At 41.2% G+C, this 20,065-nt stretch overlaps 2 protein-coding genes across 5 annotated transcripts in view; one reads left to right on the forward strand and one right to left on the reverse strand.

The window, feature by feature from the left end:
• Positions 1–20,065, forward strand: part of mcf2l2 (MCF.2 cell line derived transforming sequence-like 2) — a 327,596-nt gene that overhangs the window by 187,107 nt on the left and 120,424 nt on the right. The window lies entirely within an intron of this gene.
• On the reverse strand, positions 640–16,125 carry LOC144599384 (lactosylceramide 1,3-N-acetyl-beta-D-glucosaminyltransferase B-like). Its single transcript, XM_078410199.1, has 2 exons — positions 15,999–16,125; positions 640–6,145 (listed from the first exon to the last, which is right to left on the reverse strand). The coding sequence occupies exon 2, from the start codon at positions 5,799–5,801 to the stop codon at positions 4,668–4,670; it is 1,134 nt and encodes a 377-aa protein (XP_078266325.1). The 5' UTR covers positions 5,802–6,145; positions 15,999–16,125; the 3' UTR covers positions 640–4,667.

A 20,065-nucleotide genomic window follows, 5' to 3' on the forward strand; every position in this document is an offset into this window, starting at 1 on the left:
ATCTGGTCTCACCAATGTCATATACAACTGCAACATGACCTCCCAACTTCTATACTCAATACTCTGACTGAAGGCCAAAATGACAAAAGCCTTTTTGACCACCTTATCTACCTGCGACTCGGCCTTCAAGGAACCATGCACCTGTACTCCTAGATCCCTCTGCTCTACAACACTACCCAGAGGCCTGCCATTTACTGTGTAGGTCCTGCTCTTGTTCGACATCCCAAAATGCAACACCTCACACTTATTTCTGTTACTTCCTCTTTGCACAATCCAGGTTCTCCAGTTGTCTCCCCAAATCTCTGCAAATACTGCTTTCCCATTTATTCCCTGCCTTCAAAGATTTTAGCCATTTGCCAGCCTTCCCATGCCCGTCATGAAGCATGCATCTTCTTTGCTACATTAACTTTAAACTGATAAAATATTTGGGGTATATGTTTTGTGAATGTTTTTTATAACAATATTTGACTTGCACATTTTTTTGTGCAGAATTTCAATGTTTTAAAAATTTAGCAGATACAAAATTTGTTACTTCATACGACTTTTATTTTTTTGGACAAGTTATCCAGAACATACTTGAAAAATGTCAAAATACAAAAATATATATTTTCCAGCTGAACCAGAAAATGTAAACAGGTGCAAAACTAGCATGAGGCTTCCAACATAAGTATGTAACAAAACATCAAACCCTTTCATAAATACATCTACAAGGTTTATAATGGAGTAAAAATTCAGTATGAGGTAAAGTACACAATTTCACTTTTAAATTCTGCCACTGCATTTCAGACAATTTTTAAGTGACCACAAAAGATAAAACTCAAACTTGTTCATTAAATAAATTGAATTAATAAAGCTTGTGAGACATAGGTCACACGTACTAAATGAAGAGGGTAATCAACTATACCATTAGTGCAAACTTCTAGCCTTTGCCAGCTGCTGGTAAACAGCTTATGGCACAGAAAACGGTAACTGCAAGATGCCAACTGCAAACATTCAAGACTTTTGAGCCTTTTCGGAGAAAGTGTTCAAACTGTTTAGTTAATTTAATTAAAAAAATTATGGGGATGTATTAGAAAATGCTAAAATTGTCACAAATTTAATGTGGCTCAGATTTATTCATATTAAAATGTATAAGTGAAGAAATCCTTTAACTTAATATGAGAAAAAACAGGATACCATCCTGATAGCATTTAAAAATCTACTTGTAATTCTTCTTCAGTGATGCATTTACAATCTACCTCCGTGCTACCTTGAACATTGTGGTGATATTTGGCAAATGGGGGTTTGATGTGGGAAAAAAAAAGAATGTAGACTTATATAATGTGCGTATAAATGACTGTGAAGAATGAAACAAGTCTTCCCACTTCTGGCCACTCAAACTGCTGTGATACAACGTAGTTAAGATCAACCGCAACATTCCCTCAAAACTGCCCAACTCAACAAAAAGTTCATCCATTACAAATTAATGAGTTTTCCTATATCCCACACTGTGTCAAAGTGAAGGTGCCATTTTATATACAAATTATCAATTTTGTGGGAATGAATTACTGTATAATAACTGGGTGTAGTCTGCCATTAGAACAAACATTTTCATTACACCATTTCCTCAAAAGAATTGCAGCTGGTCAAGTAAAATGTTTGTTTTAGTCAATGACAAAATTAATGTTATATTCTTTAAAAATGCACGCCTATTTTTTAAATAATTTCTTGGTAAAGGAAAGAATAATTGCAACTGGCATGCTATTTTAAAAAAACACCAAATGGCTATTATAATTTCTACAACATTGTCACCAGATACAATAAATTAATCCAAAACAGAGTTTAGGCAAACCTTTAAAACTGCAATAGAATTCAAAGTGAAGCAGAGATGTCGACTTTAACTTGAATATCACAGCCAAGCAAGTTGAACAGATGTCCACAACAAGCTTTGTGACAAAACCTGACATGGGTGAAATTTCTCCTCTGCACTCCCATCCAAACTTTCGGAATCCAAATCCAAATCTTTTAAATAAAAACTTTGTATGTTCTTTAGACAGGTACATAGCTCAATTTCCTAAATCCATCATATAGCTTTTAAAACAAATAAGGTACTTATAAATTATACAAAAATCTGTAAGTCAGATATTTGAGGGGGGATCCTACATTCACCTCTAGCTTTTCCCACTATAAAAGCATGAAATATTATTATCAATTGCCGAGAATCCAAATGCCAGTGGCTAGCACATCCTAATTCTCATTTTAATTTACTGCACAATTAATCAGGACGTAAAATAGATAACTTAAAACTGATAAATGCCTCTTTTTTAAACTATAACGTTGTTTTGATTCCAGAAAATCAACTCCGAGCATTTAAACTAGTATGCAAGTATTTTCTCTGCTTACAGTAGACATACGCCAATTAATATTTGGGTTGTACACGAAGCCAATGCTGCATTAAAAAGCCAAGCCCCATAATATAAATACAATGGATTGATCTCCTGGAACTAAAATAAACGTCCGGATGAAGTAAAGTTTATTAAGCAAGCAAACTGCACATCATTCTTCCAGGTGTACAAATATGGAAATCAGAGCAGTTAACCAAATATTCTGGTGTGCTATGTTGGATCGCCAAACTCAACTTCACATAACTAATTATGACAATCAGACAGAGCCAAATCAGACTGTCAGGCTAATAAGGGGAGTTGCAATTTTCTTTAATTGTCAAGTTAGCGTTAAATACAGTATTTAGCATCAAGATACTGCTTGAAATCCATAGCTGCAGCAAAACACGTGCCTAAAGGAGAATATCACTCAGTTCAAATTTCTAAACCCATGACAGAGCCACGTAAAAGTAACACTAACTTCTAGGATGAAATTCATTGAGAAAGATGTTGAGGCTTGCAAACTTGGATTCTTTTTTTGGTGGACCAGTAATGCTTAGTTTATTTCCAGCTCTGAATTAATGTAAATTAATGTAAATTATATTAAGTTTGTTAATTTTTTTCCAGCTGAATTCCAAGCTGATTTTTCCTTCCAAGCCATTCCACCACAGTGAACTTCCCCGTTGAAATTAAAAGACAAAAACCTGTAGTAACAGCAATGACGGAGAATGGGGGCAAATGGGAAGGAGGATTTATTATTTAAGCAGAAATAGATACATGCTGATAGAAGATTTTATTATTTAACTCCTCAATAAAAATCAGCCTTTGATCAGAAATGATAGATCTTAGTGATGGTGTAGAGTTAAGATTAGTTAATGTGTATCTATATTATATGTTGCCCAAACGTATAATAAAATTAAAGCAAGGGTTTTTAAATCAGAAGTTATCAGCTTGTGCAATTACATTACTTTTAAACTTTAAAAGATCTGTTTTTAAATCAGTTTGCTTTTCATTTGCACAAAATGAAGGGAAAAAATTATAAAAGCTAAAATAAATTAAGAGAAGTTATGTCAGAGGCAATACAATAAACTAGGCAAGCTGGCTGCTCAACAACTTCCACACTAAGTCCAGATTTCTTTTACCATTTCACATTTCTGGGATGGCCAATACTTGCAATGCTCATGCTCTCTAAAATACAATCAAAAGCTGGCTCACTTCAAACGGCACTCTTCTGCCGTTATCCATTGCAGTGCAAGGGATGAAATGAATGACCTTTGCTGTTCAGGGAGGAGAGATCGGTAATAGGATGAGAGAAAACTAGCAGTTAACAGAATGCTCCATTTTTCACTCATTTAAAAAAAATGAATTTAAGAGGCAAAAGGAAACTGTCTTTAGATATATATGTATACCACTGGCTCAAATTTACAAACAGAAGTATTTAGCTATCATTTTACTTGGTTTCTTAAAAGCACTGATTTGTACGTGCTATGTAATCAGTTTGAACATAACTTTCAATTGTATTTTTTTCTAAATAAGATGGAGACCAGAATACCCGGATGAACATTTAATAAGTTTGACTTTCAGAAAAAGTTACTCGATTTTAGTTTTACAAGGTACCAACACTGTTGAAATATACAGGAGTGTTGGGTGGAGGAGAAATTTTGACCACATGTAAATTTTAGTCCCGAAAGGAAATGTGCGTAAAAGTCATGCAAGAAAAGGCACTGCTACATGAAATTCTCAGGATGTAAATCTTAATGTTAATTGATAACAGAATAGTTACTGCTTAGTATACTGCTACCAGCACAAAATGTGACAAGAGCCAAATGTTATATTTAGCCATTACTTATTTTAAACAATATCAAATTCTAATTAAATCAGTTAAAACGTGTACAATTTAGAATCTGTGGACCAGCTGGCAAAATGGGTCAAGGCAGAGTAATCGGGCTAGCTAGATATTGCTATTATTATTGCTCCTCATTTAATCACTGCTCACCATTTTCTCCAACTAGACCTTAACAGACATAGCTTCTGGAGAATTGCACCAGCAGACACTGGCATAAGTCTCCATTTACTTGACTTGAATCATTTGGTTTTCCATTTTGTAAACTTTTGATACTTGGTATCTTGCACTTAATTGGAAAAAAATCTATACACACAGACAAAAATACAGTTAAGAGTAGTTAAAGGTCAACTTGTTCTCATTTAAACTGTTCCATTTGATCTTTATGATTTATTTACCCTCTTTCCTCCACCTAACCAAAGCAATAAATTCAGTGCTGTTTTTTTCTTCATGTAAATAGTGCACTAGGAAAATGCAGCAACACAAGGATATGTGTCCACATAGTATGGTTTGCAGAGAAGGAACACTTTGATCAGTCGACAGTACAGTTGTCCCCAGAATCCAGAGGTGAGAGAAGTCACTTTAGAATGTGTGGCCTCTCTCCACAAATGGTGGATATCTTTTACGTGTCCATGAGAGGTCATCATTTGGTTATAAATACATGGATGATATGGAGCTTTTCCTTCACCAGCAAAATATACATGGTGTTGCGGTGGAACTCCCATCTTTTTGGCACAAATGCCCATAAAAACATCATCAATATAGAGGCTGCTGTTTAGGGTCATTAAGGCCTCGTATACTTTCACTGCAACATCTTGAGACACAACATATGCAGCACCTGCTGTATAATCTGGATAAGCAGGCCATTGGTACATTTCATACGGAACATAGTATTTGCTTTCTTTATTTCTTACAGGGGGTGCACCCCTGTGCACTCGACCTATCCAGAAGTTACTTGTTTCTTTATCTAGCTGTCGCAAGTAGTTTACAAGGTTTGGAGTATGTACAAAAACATCATCATCAGAGGACATGACAAATTTAGCATTTTGGCAGTAAGTATTTGCCCACGTGAACTGGAAGATTAGTTTCAGTGTAAGATTGTGAAAATCATCATAGAAATCCTGTTGGATAAGGTCAGAATGCTGTTGATCTTCTCGAAATAACTTATGCTGTACAATGTCTCTTTGTGAATGATCTTTATGTACTCCCAAAACAAAAATTACCTTAATGGTAACCTTTAACTCTGAATTTATATATTGTTCATTGCCCCAAGTCTGACGAATTGCATCCCGCCGAGGACAGTTTTCAGGAGAGGTTTTCACAAACAAAAGGAGCAATACATCCTCATCCTTGCATTTGTTTTCATGGGTGATCAGGTACCGGTAACTGTGGAGGCTCGCTGCCGTCTCCTTGTTCAGACTCATGCTGTCATTTAAAAAACTGTACCTATTGATGAGATATCTGTAGGAATAAGACTTCAAATGACTGATGACATTTGCATCGAACTGCTCCCAATATACGAGGATAAAGCAACAGGAAAAACAAGTGATAACTAACTGGAGAAACTGACGTTTTCTTCTTCTATACACTGTAGTCATCTTGAAAATCTAGTTTTTATTTGACAGTCAAGCAGGATTTAAGGTTTTTGTGTTTTGTTTCGAGATTTTCGTGCCCTCTTGCATAGCTGATATAACCAAATGGATCTACTGTGGTAGAATATTTTCCAATACATAAAATTAGATGTTTGAGTTATATAAATCAATGAAGCACCTTCTCCAGTTTTATTTCTCGCAGGTTGAAAATTCCAGTGCCTATTCCCAGAAACTAATGGGGCAGTGTGAGGGAGAAATCAAAAAAGAATCTGAATCCATAGTCTTCATCTTCAATTCCAATTTTTAATTAAATCATTCCGCTTCGTAATTATTCCAACACCTAATGGAACCTGTCAAAAACACAATTAACATAAATGTATTAGATTAAAGAATTTAAAAAGTTTAAAATGTAAATGCAGAAAAAAATATGCATGTTGCTCAAATTAACAAGGTTTCAGATTTTCTTCCTGCTTGAATACATATTACAAGCAATTACAGTGTTGCTCATTCATGTCTAGGAATGCGTTTACACCCAAGAGATCTATATTTTCAAGTTTTAACTTAAAATAAACAGTTTTACTTTAGATAATATACAAATTGAGCCATGTGTGCAGGGTTGAAGGAATACACTGCACAGAGGAGGCAACAAATATCTATTCTATATGATTTTTTTTTGACACATAACTTTTAGCAAGCTTTAACTGTGAACACCATGTAGGAAATAATTATACCTACAAGATATTCATCTTTAACATGTGATATTTATACTCAAGGCATCCGGCTCTAATCTTACAACAGGTTTTCAATCCTCGCTCCATTTATTTACATTCAGATACTTTGCCTGATATGTCGGGAAAAAACTGCAGATGCTGGTTAAAATCAAAGGTAGACCCACAATGTTGGAGTAACTCAGCAGGCCATGCAGCATCTCGGGAGAGAAGGAATGGGTGACGTTTCGGGTCGAGACCCTTCTTCAGTCTGAAAAGTCACCCATTCCTTCTCTCCCGAGATGTTGCCTGACCTGCTGAGTTACTCCACTTTGCCTGATAGTTGCATTAAACAAATCCACAACTGATTCAAGTCTTGTCACAACTGTTGACTTGAGCTCTGTATGTTTCCAGCTGGACAAGGGAATGTCTACAACTGATAGGCAAACCCCTTTAATAAAATGTCCATTCCTCCCTCCCCCCCCAGAGAGTCCTCACCTGATTAGGTTGTGAAAACACCATTTGGCTCTGAGCCAAGCTTTTTTCTCCCTTTTACTATCAGGATTTCAGGGAAATCCATGTGGTGACGGTTAAAATTCAATATTGTGCTGCATAGGGTATTGTTCTTGCATTAATCCAAAATGCTACACAGTACAGAAATACTTTGAATATTTATCCTTAAAGAGCATTGCTAAATCAAGATGATTTTAGTTTTAACACAGCAAGTGCGTGTACAAATACACAAGAAATTGTGCCCACGCTGATCTACTTGGAATTATTTGGCAGGTGTTGCTGAAACAACCTTTCATTGTCTGGAGGTACCGTGAACGCGATAGGACGCAAAACCCGTGGAAGACTACAACCTAATGACAATTTTGAAAAGAAGGAAAAGGAACAATGTTCCAGGCTCATCCCTCACCCATCCTTGGATGGGTCCTTCAACTCCGGGACAACCAAAATCACTACACTCATATAGTCTGATGGAAGTTTGAAACATTGAATTTGGACCCCCCCTTAAATAAATCCACTGATTTGGCCTAAACTAGGATAGAAAGCTTCATAATATTTAACATACACCGCCCTCTGAGGCAGTAATTCACTACTCAAACCAGAAGGAAGTGGATATAGTGAATATTTCTGGGAACACATCCCATATTCATAGAGTGCCGCTGAGTTGGCAGCTTCCTGCCTGACTGGACTTTCCAGTTTACAAAAGAACAAAACTGATGGAATGTTTCACTTAATCGTATCTGTTGTTGCATATGTACCCATCCATGGCTGTTGGCAAGAGTGAACACTACATTTCCTCACACGTCCAGCAGCAAACTCAATAGGTTAACAGATAGAGTTCAATACAACCAGTGCATAAGCAGAATTGCATTCCACCACAATTTCCACACACGCGTGCACAGCCTCACTGATCATTAACATAGACACCAACTAAAAATAGGAATGCATAAGAACATATCCAAACCACAAGAATTTAGCTAGCAACATTTAGAACTGAGATAAGGAAAAACTTTTTCAGTCAGAGGGTTGTGAATCTGTGGAATTCTCTGCCTCAGAAGGCAGTGGAGGCCAATTCTCTGAATGCATTCAAGAGAGAGCTGGATAGAGCTCTTAAGGATAGCGGAGTCAGGGGGTATGGGGAGAAGGCAGGAACGGGGTACTGATTGAGAATGATCAGCCATGATCACATTTAAGGGCCGAAGGGCCGAATGGCCTCCTCCTGCACCTATTGTCTATTGTCTATAACACAATGAAGATATCACAAATACTAAACATTGAAACACAGACAAAGAAAATAGGTGCAGGAGTAGGCCATTCTGCCCTTCAAGCCAGAATCAATACCCTGTTACTGCTTTCTCCCTAAGTCCCTTGATTCCGTTAGCCCTAAGAGCTATATCCAACTCTCTCTTGAATACATCCAGCGAATTGGCCTCCACTGCTTTCTGTGGCAGTGGATTCCATTGATTCACAACTCTCTGGGTGAAAAAAAATCCTCACCTCAGTCCCTAAACAACACTTTATAGGCCTACCCCTGGTTACAGCAGTATTCAGTTCCCTATAACCTAAATGGTTCACATCGGAAATGTGGCTGCAAACCCAGTTCCACAGGACGTAAAGTTGATGGAAATTAGATGTAGTTGGTCTTCATTGGGAGCTAATACAGATTACCAAAAGGAAATAGGTGAGTGAAGCGTCACATCAGGCACTGAGTTTTGAGTGACTTCATGGACAGAATAGCTTGTAATACATTCATCAGAATCTGAGAGCTAACAAAAGTGGGCATGGTTAATTATTTCTCAGGAAAAATATCTCTGGAGTTGGGTCAAAAGTCCCATATCCATGCTATATGACTATTACACCAGTAAACTGTGGCTGCAGTGTGCATTATTTACTGATGCAACTTGTCAAGAATTCTTCAAAAACATCTCCCAATCTGCACCACATAGGAGCAAGGTCCAAAAATCATGGAAGCAGCATCAGCTTCAAGTTACACACCTCTGCACCTTATTGTTCCATCATCCCATTGCCTTATCAAACCCAAAGACAGGAGAATTTACCATATGTTCATAAATAGAGCACACGATTGAAACATTAACCTCCAAAGAGGTAGAAGTGATCAATAAGTACCAGCCTGATTAGAAATGCCAATAGGGAAAAACTAAAAAGTTTATCCCACGGTCATATCAAATATTAGTATTATGAACAGACTATTCAATAGCCCCATTTATTACCAACACAATTCCTGGTGCCACTTTTTTTTTGGAATTGATACAGGCTATTATTGTGATAGAAAAATTACTTACTCAGCAACATCAATGCAAATTGAATGAGGGTGAATCCTACACCACAATTTGCCCCTTAAATCCTGGTCCATTCATTCAATAAGATTTTTTACCAGTGGCATATTCTGCAGTAGCACCATATCCCTCAAAAATAACAATGAATCCATCAATCTACATTAAATATACACAGCTGCTGAACCCCTTGGATGGAGAATTTGAAAGATTCACTATCCTTTTGCCTGGGGGGGACTTGATAGAGGTTTTTAACATTTTGAGAGGGACGGACAGAGTTGACGTGAGTAGGCTTTTCCCTTTGAGAGTGGGGAAGATTCCAACAAGGGGACATAGCTTCAGAATTGAGGGACAAAGGTTTAGGGGTAACATGAGGGGGAACTTCTTTACTCAGAGGGTTGTGGCTGTATGGAATGGCTGTATGGAATGGGCTTCCGGTGGAAGTGGTGGAGGCTGGCTCGATTTTATTATTTAAGAGTAAATTGGATAGGTATATGGATAGGAGGGGATTGGAGGGTTATGGTCTGAGTGTACGTAGATGAGACTAGGTCAGGGAGAATGGTCGGCGTGGACTGGTAGGGCCGGACAGGCCTGTTTCCATGCTGTAGTTGTTATATGTTATATGTTAATATTCTGTGACGCTCCCTACTTTTCTATTTTATGGGAGTTCAATTTTAAGTTGGAGCCATATTTGAATATTCCATACAGATCTTGTTTGCTAACTCATTCAGGTGAACCAATTCCCCACCCATCTGTAGTTGAAGCGTGCAATGTTGTGTTCCCTTCCTTTTCCTCACAATTTGAGAGATTAATGTTTTTATCTTAAAACAATACAAAATATAATTTTCCAGTATTGTTTGAAAAATGCACTAAATTCAGCGACTGCAACTTTTTTCATTCCCTCCTACCAGAGGACCTTGATTCTCCAATCCAGGAAATTTATTGACGAGCTCGAACATTTGAAATTTAAACTTTTCCAAATAACCTGTAGAGTAAAATAACCAGACCGAGTAAAATTTGCAGTTTGCAAATTGTACAAAGCTAAGCAGCACAGTGAGCAACATTGCAGCAGAATTCAACAGAGACTGGCAGACTGGAGGTCAGATGAAAATTGTAATTTAAATTGGATTTAATGTGAAGGCAACTGATATTCAAAAGCATTATTTAATTCAACTTTACATTACAACTACTTTTTTGTTTAAATATGGTCTGGATCATGTTAGATTGGGCTAATTCGCTGGAATAACAGGCTGTAATACCCGTACTTAACTAAGCTGGAAAAAAAGGCATATCTTGTTGGGTCTCTGCAACCAGAGGCATTGCCTGGATAATGACAGAACTGCAGTGTGTGGATCTCATTCCCAATAGACTTTCAAAGCCAACAAAACTATGGTGCAGCTTTGAAAGCTGCAAGGCCTTTTAATAGTTGGCTGATTACCCTAATGTTCAGAAATAAAGCCTACTAAAATTGAATTAAATTAAAAGTCAAGTAAGAAAACAAATAATTAAAAACATTAAAGTAGAATACAATAATTAGAATCTTTCCTTTGCCTCTTCAACTAAAAGGCTAGAAACCCCATTGAAATCATAAGGGTCTCAGATCCTGCTAATCTCACAAACAAGATCCAGGAGACAATTCCCCGGGATAATCTGAGAATCCGTGCACGACAGACATCTTCCCTTTCACATGTCAGATGCTGCATCACCTATCATTCACATGGTCATGGACTTCCACGTGTTTTTAAATCTGGGGCGTCCAAGCATTAGTTGTTCCAACTGGAATTTCAAACAAAACTCAGCAAAATTCTGCTTACAATGAACTAATTAAAATCAGATAAACTAATCTTAAGGTACCTACCTTCACTATTTCACATTGAACCTAAACAATTCCCCACTGAATTCAATGGGGTTTCAGACCTTGCACCATGTTTAAATTGGTGCAGGATCCTGGATGGAATTTCCTTGTGTTATACCAGGGAAGTCAGCAGCACCAAAGTCCAGGAGCAAATTAAAGTGACATCTGTACAAACTGACTGTACAAACACTCATCTTCCCGTTCCCAAACCCTGCCTCATTCAATCAGTGCCTATTGGAAACCTCAGAATGATTAACGCTATGCCTACAAGCACAGCAGTAAATGTGCCACTACAGAATCAGTTTTTTGTCACATCATGCAGAAAAAACAACTACTATGAGTAACAGACTTCTTCAAATTGCACCAAACCAAAATAGTACAGATATTTGGACAACATATTCAGCAAAACGAAGTTTTGTAGGAACTCAGCAAGTCAATGTTTCAGGTCGGGACCCTTCAGACTCCAGTCCAAAGAGTAGCCCCAATCTGAAATGTCACCTATCTATTCCCTTCCAGATGCTACCTGTTGAGTTCCCTTAACATTTTGTATTTTTTTCAAGATTACAGCATATAAATAGCCTGCATAATGAAGCATACGTCAATGAAAAATTACTAACATTAATTAATGCTCAAACATGTCCGATTCTGTATTATCACAGAATTTCAGAGTTTTAAGCTTTGTTAAGAATTGAATTAGAAGATTTTGTTTTCTTTGATGAAAAGAAAAACATGGCTTGCATTTGTCGACGACTTAAACGTGACAAAGGAGAACTCACGATATACAGATGTTTGCAAATGACAGCTGACATCCATCATGAGTAACATGAAATGACAGGTTCTTGTGCAACTTCAATAAAGCCATGTGTCAGCGAAGATTGCCATAATACAAAGTACTCTAACTGGTTATTCATAACTCAAGAACCCAACTTTTGAAAAATTACTAAATGCATTTATGGCTTTAATAAAAAAACATCTGTCAAGTGATTTTACATCCAAAGGCCAGATAAACAAACCTGCTGAAGCCGCATTAATGTTGAAACTCAGTTTAATCCCATTTGCCAACATAAACTGACTGAGCTACTAGTTTTAAAACAAATATGGGTACAAACTGGACCTCGTGCACCTAATTTACATACAAATTGCTGTAAACTCAATTCTTTTTGTCATCCAAAGCAATGTTCTTCCTAATTTAAAGACAGGACAGGCAGCATCTCTGGAGAGAATGGGTGACATTTGTCTGATGGGTCTCGACCTGAAACGTCACCCATTCCTTCGATCCACAGATACTGCCTGTCCCGTTGAGTTCTTAAGCATAGCGGAATCAGGGGGTATGGGGAGAAGGCAGGAACGGGGTACTGATTGTGAATGATCAGCCATGATCACATTGAATGGTGGTACTGGCTCGAAGGGCCGAATGGCCTACTCCTGCACCTATTGTCTATTGTTCCTTCAGCATTTTGTGTCTATCTTCGGTGCATCACAGTTCCTTCCTACACATTCTTCCTAATTAACTGCTCTTGCATTGGACAAACAAATGCTCAAGTAGGAATTTCATTGTTCTATCTGGGACATATGACAATAAAACACTCTTGACTCTGACTCACGCTGATTTAATACCTCTCCATGTAGAAAGTATAATTCGTACTGTGTTAAATATCCACATTTCTGAAGCTATTCCATGGCTCCCATTGCTATAAATCTCAAACTTTTGTTATCTAATTACAAGCTTTCTATGCTAACTGTGCAATTAATCACAGGGATATTCCCTGGAAACAAGCACAACAAAATAACTTGTAAGTCCTCTGCATTTGGTTAGATACTTTCAATTACCAAACTCCTGTATCAATGGAAAATGTATTTGTCTTTTGGTATAGAGCAATAGAACTGCAGGAGATGGACAAGATCCTCAATGAATATTTGTCCCCTATTTTTAACACAGAGGACAAGATGACAAGAGAACTAGGAGATGTCTTGAGAATCATCTCTACTATAGTTCCAGGAGGTGCTGGATGTCCTCAAATGCAAGAGATACAAATCTCCAAGGCCTGATCAGATAGATCAAAGGACATTGTGGGAAGCATAAGAGATAGAGTCTCATAAATTTGATTTGCGTTCTTTGAAGTAACCAGAAAGATTGCAGAGGACAGGGCCTTGGATGCAGTCTATGTGGACTTGAGCAAGAGCTTTGAAAGGTTCGGCATAGTAAGAAGTTAAGATCGCCTGGGATCAAGGCAGAGCTAACAATCTGAAAGCAGAATTGGTTTCATGGTATGAAACAGAGTGGTGGAGGAATGTTGTTTTTCAGACTCAAGATCAAATCTGGGTTGTTGGAGCTGTGAAACAGCAGTACTAATTTATGAGTCACCATGGGTCTCTTGTGGTATAATGTGCCAAATCACTTCATATTTTAAGTAAAAAATTACAACGCTACAAGACCCAAGTCTTCCATTTATATTTGTAAACAAAAAACCTTTCCAACGAGGCCATCCAGCACAAACTCTACCACCACTCAGAAGAGGAGAATCTACTAGGTCTTCCTAAAAACCCACCCTTCCTGAAAAAGCAAATAGTCTACAAGAATTGGATCTCAAAGCCAATCTTTTCAGATAGCAATACTTCAAAAGACGAGATGATGTTGTACAGGAAATTAATTCACAAATACAAATTTGCAGGAATAGGATTAAGCCACTTAACCCCTTAAGACTGCTTGCAATCTCAACTCCATATTTCCAAGCATCTCCGGTAACATTTCTAGACTTTGCTTATTGACTAAATATCTACTTTGGGAGTCTTCCTTTCAGGAACCCTCTAAAGCAACCCTCTAAAGCAAACCTATACTTCATCTTATGCATTACCCCTTATTTTAAAAAGTAGCCCCTATTTTAAGATTCTTCCACATCCACCCTGTAAAGTTCTCCAAACATTTTTTTTCAGTCGTCTCCTCTCATTCTCCTTAACTTCTGCACATGAAAGCCTAGTTTATTCAAGACAATTTATCTATTCCAGTGGTTAATCGTGTATGCTTACACTGAACTATTTTCAATGGATTTACTTACTTCCTTAAACAATCTACAGTATTGCTGATACACTCTACCATTACCTAAGTAACTAAACCAGAATCTGTAAATTTATTAAACATTATTCAGCGTTTTCAAATTTGCATACTAGTGATGATATGGTTTTTGCTAACCATACACCAAAACTGCTAGATCCCTCTGCACAACAGAGTTCTGCAAGCTCAGACTGTATAGAATAGATGCTTCTTTGTATTTTCACATCTGCCCATAAAATAGTTAATTTGCCAGATCTTTGCACACTCAATCGAACTATGTCTACATTGCCTATTTGCACCACCTTCCTGTTTCCAAATGTTCAACAAGATGCCTCACAAAATATCATAAAGTAGCCATATATTGGCATGGACAGAGGATATATTGGCATGGACAGGCAGGAAACATGAACAATTTTCTGCTTTTTTCCCCCCAGCAGGAAAGCCTTACAACAACTGTACAGGGCACTCGTACAGTTATCCATCCAGGGAATAAACAATTTTGGTTCCTCTGTTTTAGGAAAGATTTCATTGGAGACAGTTCAAATCAATTGTCAAAAATGAGGTTAGATAAACTTTTTTACATTGGAACCCTCATCATTGCACAGACTCAGTCTGGCCATTATATGCAAGACTCAACAAATTTGATAAGAAAGATTCTTCTCATTGATAGACGCTGCTAACTCTAAACACGGTTCATTTGGAATCTCATGTTGAACACTACTTGAGAGGTGCTGGCTCGAAGGACCGAATGGCCTACTCCAGGACCTGTTGTCTATTGTCTCAGGCAGCCGAAGTATTGAATCAAGGGATAGAGGCAGTCTTGAACTAATTCTTGAGACATCATGGACTCTGAAGTCAATGTTAAGAACTCCTAGGACCATTCCTATTCTATCATATCTGTATACCATTGTAGATCCAACACTGGGTCTGTGGGACAGTGATTTTCATGAATGGATGTTGACAGGGAGGAACAATATCGTTGATACGATACAAAAGTCTGATGAAAGTAATACAGTTCTCACAATGTTGTATACGATTCACTGGATTGTATGAAACCTCCTAAATTCAGTTGTCTACATATTCAATTACAGTTGCTTGTTTGCCAAATCAGAAAAGAATGCAATTCCATTTCGTGAGTTTCGACTTCACATCACCCAGATCAAGTTAAGGGCGGCAGATATGCTTTCCTCCAACTATATTTATCAGTTGGGATTACGTTATAGTTCATGGACATTAATACTGCTACAAACGTAATGGTTAACCTAGTTCTCCAAGAGCGGTGGAATTTGCTTTCGCCCGTCTGTGACCAGCTCGCCGGGGAGGGCAGGGGAGGGGAGGGCTGGGGAGGGCTGGGGAGGGCAGGGCAGGGGAGGGCTGGGGAGGGCTGGGGAGGGCTGGGGAGGGCTGGGGAGGGCTGGGCAGGGGAGGGCTGGGGAGGGGAGGGCTGGGGAGGGGAGGGCTGGGGAGGGGAGGGCTGGGGAGGGGAGGGCTGGGGAGGGGAGGGCTGGGGTGGGCAGGGGTGGGGAGGGGAGGGCTGGGGAGGGCTGGGGAGGGCTGGGGAGGGCAGGGGAGGGCTGGGGAGGGCAGGGGAGGGCAGGGGAGGGCTGGGCTGGGCTGGTTCAAGCCCAACGGGAAACAAAAGTCTGACTGCAGAGAAGTTAGCACCAACTAAGTATTTCAGTTACTTCCACACTCTGCGCTGGAGAACTCCAGCATCCACCTACCATAACGTTCCCATGAAACCCCCTGTAATAAAGACAGTAACTGAGTGGGTCGGAGACGTACCTGAACCGTCACCTCACTCAACCTCAGCCTCGAAACTTCCACACGGTCGCCGCTGCCGCTGCCGCTGCCGCATCCCGTGCTGCTCCTGGCCGAGAAACAGAGGGAGACAGCGGCCGGCGGGTGGGCGGGCTGGCTGGCTGGCTGGGGGGCGGGGAGCTGGGAGGAGGGGAGGAGGGAGCGGGGAGGCGGCACCAGGCCACGCGTTGTGAGGGAGCGGCCGGCCGGCCGTGCGGGAACTGCCGAGCGACCTGGAAAATGGCTCCAGCTCCGTCCCCGACCCCGGCCGCCACCGAGCATGCGCGCCAGCGGCCAGTTGGGCGCGGACAAGCAGAGGAGTGTCCGCCGATGACGCGGTCCGCCGGGCGCTCAGGCCCCCCAGTGACGCGGTCCGCCGGGCGCTCAGGCCCCCGGTAACGCGGTCCGCCGGGCGCTCAGCCCCCCAGAGACGCGGTACACCGGGCGCTCAGGCCCCCGGTGACGTGACAGGCCCCTGGTGACGCGGTCCGACAGGCGCTTCGGCTCCCCGGGTAATGTGGTCTGCCGGGCGCTCAGCCCCCCAGAGACGCGGTCCGCCGGGCGCTCAGGCCCCCTGGTGACGTGGTCTGCCGGGCGCTCAGGCCCCCGGTGACGTGACAGGCCCCTGGTGACGCGGTCCGCCAGGCGCTTCGGCTCCCCGGGTAATGTGGTCTGCCGGGCGCTCAGCCCCCCAGAGACGCGGTCCGCCGGGCGCTCAGGCCCCCTGGTGACGTGGTCTGCCGGGCGCTCAGGCCCCCAGTGACGTGACAGGCCCCTGGTGACGCGGTCCGCCGCGCACACGGACCCCTGGTAACACAGTCCGCTGGGCGCTTCGGCCCCTCCCGGTAAAGCGGTCTGCCAGGCGCTCAGGCCCCCAGTGTCGCGGTCTGCCAGGCGCTCAGGCCCCCCGGTAACGTGGTCTGCCGGGCGCTCAGGTCCCCCAGTGACGCGATCTGCCGGGCGCTCAGGCCCCCCGGTAACGTGGTCTGCCGGGCGCTCAGGTCCCCCAGTGACGCGGTCTGCCGGCGCTCAGGCCCCCCGGTAACGTGGTCTGCCGAGCGCTCAGGCCCCCCAGTGTTGCGGTCTGCCGGGTGCTCGGTCCGTCCGGTAGCGGGAGGCCAGCGGAAAGGAGCGGCCTGGAGAGATCCTAAGGTCATAAGTGATAGGAGCAGAATTAGCCCATTCGGCCCATCAGGTCTACAACCCTGCCTTCTCTCCGTAACCTGTACTAATCAAGAACCTATCTATCTCTGCCCTAAATATATCCATTGACTTGGCCTCCACAGCCTTCTGTGGCAAAGAATTCCGCAGATTCACCACCCTGCGAGAGGACTGGGGCGGGGCGGCTGACACGTGGAGCCACAGTTAGGACTGCCGCACATCAGCCGAGTCTAACGTAGAGTCTCGATCCGAATCGTCACCCATTCTTTCTCTCCAGTGATCCTGTCTATCCTGCTGAGTTACTCCAGCATTTTTTTTTTTTATTTTTTTATTTTTTTTTTGAAAAGCATATGTACAAATCGAAATAAGAAAAAACACATTTGTTACAAAGTTCTTACATAGCTTCAATTTTTAAATTTTTGAAGAGAGAAAATAAAAATAAAAATATAAAACTATAAACTTGGGGAGAAAGAGAGTAAGAGGGTTAAAAAAAAAAAAGAAAAAAGGATCTAACAATAAAAATTAACGGGAGTTACTCCAGCATTTTACACGCAGAATGATGAATGCATAACAAATAGCAGCAGGAGTAGGTCATCCGCCCTCCTGCTGCTTTTACGCCTTTCAGTAATCAATCAATCAATTAGTATTAGAAAATAACTGTAGATGCTGGTACAAATCGAAGGTATTTATTCACAAAATGCTGGAGTAACTCAGCAGGTCAGGCAGCATCTCAGGAGAGAAGGAATGGGAGAAGGAAGGAATCAATTAGTATTGATTATCTCCGGCTTGTTACATATTTACACAAAATTCATTAAAAATGATTGTGTAAATGACCGATGTAAACTACACAACCAAGTAATAATAATGTACAAGTCTACGCACCGTATCGTATTTTGCCACTCGGATGGCGAGCATGTCGGAAATGCAGCCACGTCTACAAAGTACTGCCTCAAGAAGGCAACTAATATCATCAAAGACCCACCCCACTCTGGTCACATCGTATCTCTCTGCTTCTATCCAGAAGAATTGAATTGAATTGAATTGAATAAATTTTATTAGCCAAGTTTGTACACATACAAGGAATTTTGGTGCTTTGCTCGCAAGTAACATGACACAGAGAAAACAATTAAGAACAAAATGAAGAACAAAACAAGAAGGTACAGGGGCATACCTCAGCAGTGAACTACCATGGGCTTTGTTTACAGTGAGGACTTCAGATTGCAGTATTATGGTCTGGATAACTTATAACTGATAAGTTATTGTATTATTGTTTAATATATATTAATTTGTTGGGGTTTTTTTTGCGTTAATGTGCTAGTAAAGCTGTAGCAAGTAAGAATTTCATTGTTCCAGTCCTGATGTATATGACAATTAAATACTCCTGACCTGAGATTGTGAACTGTGGCTGGCAAATCCATACAGCTGGTCTCCCAGACACTCGTTCCTATGTACCAACAATACATAAGTCAGGCTTCAAAAACTGAGGATAATCTGTACTTTAATTCCCTAAATAAGCAAAATAAATCCTGATCTATTTCCTGTATTTAGTCGGCAATCTGGTCTGCACAGCCTTCCTATGCGGAGAATTCTCTATTGCGTGGATGAAGACATTTCTTCTTGTCCCTGTCCTCAAAGCTAACCCTTTAGTTTAAGACTGACCCATGGTTCTATATGCTACATCTGCCCTGTCAGACCACATAAGGATTTTGTAAACCTACTGACTCCGACAGCTATCTAGACTACACTATTCCCACCTTGCCTCCTGCAAAGACTCTATCCCCTACTCTCAATTCCTCCATCTGCACCGCATCTGCCCAAGTGGAGGTTTCCATACCAGGCCCTCACACGTGCTCCTCGGTCTACAGGTTAGACAAAGGCCAGAGATGAAAACACAAAAGGTGTGAAATAAGGACAGAAGAGTTGTGCATTATGAAGCCAGAGGAAGTAATGAAGGTTGAAGGGGAGGTAGAGGGGAGAAATAGGAGCAAACCCAGCTGGGGCACAGAGAAGAGAGAGAGGAGGGGTGGATAATAACCTAAAATTGGGGACTTCAGTGTTTATACCATTTGGTTGTAAGCTACCCAAGCTGCTGCTCTTCCAGTTTGGGGAAAGGGGTGGGGATGGGAAGATGTGACTGTGATGGGAAGATGTCCCACCGCCAGTCACGTCTTCACATCTCCACCCCTCTCCACCTTCCACAGAGACCGCTCCCGCAGTAACTCCTTAGTTCCCTCATCCCTTCCCACCCAAACTAACCCCTCCCCAAGTACTTTCCCTACAGGATAAATAATGCCTGTCCTTATACCTCCTCCCTCACATGTATCCAGGGATCCGAGCAGTCCTTCCAGGTGAGACAGAGCACCTCCTCTAACCTCATCTACTGCATTCATGATCCCTGCACGCCCTTTGCATTGGCGAGACCTACCACAGACTCGGCAATCGCCTAGTTGGTAAACATTTTAACCTCCCCTTCCCATTCCCATACTGACCTTTCTGTCCTGGGCCTCCTCCATTGCCATAATGAGGCCACATGTCAACTGGAGGAATAGCACCTTGTATTCCGTTTGAGTAGCTTACAACCTAATTATATGAACATTGAATTCTCCAATTTTAGGTAACAAACGAATTTCCCCTCCTATTTGTTCTCCATCCACCTCCCCCTCCCCTCCTCCTCCTGTGTCCCACCTGCACTCGCACCTATTTCTCTTCTCAACCTCCCGTTCCACTTACATTCCTTCCTCAGACTTCACAATTTGCAACCATTCTATCCTTATCTCACACCTTTTGTCGAAAAATAATCCTCACCTGTATCCACCTATCACTTGTCAGCCTTTGTCCTACCACCTCCCTCATTACAATCAGTCTGAAGAAGGATCCCAACCCGAAATATC

The sequence above is a fragment of the Rhinoraja longicauda genome, chromosome 13, assembly GCF_053455715.1.
Source record: "Rhinoraja longicauda isolate Sanriku21f chromosome 13, sRhiLon1.1, whole genome shotgun sequence".
Taxonomy (NCBI): domain Eukaryota; kingdom Metazoa; phylum Chordata; class Chondrichthyes; order Rajiformes; family Arhynchobatidae; genus Rhinoraja; species Rhinoraja longicauda.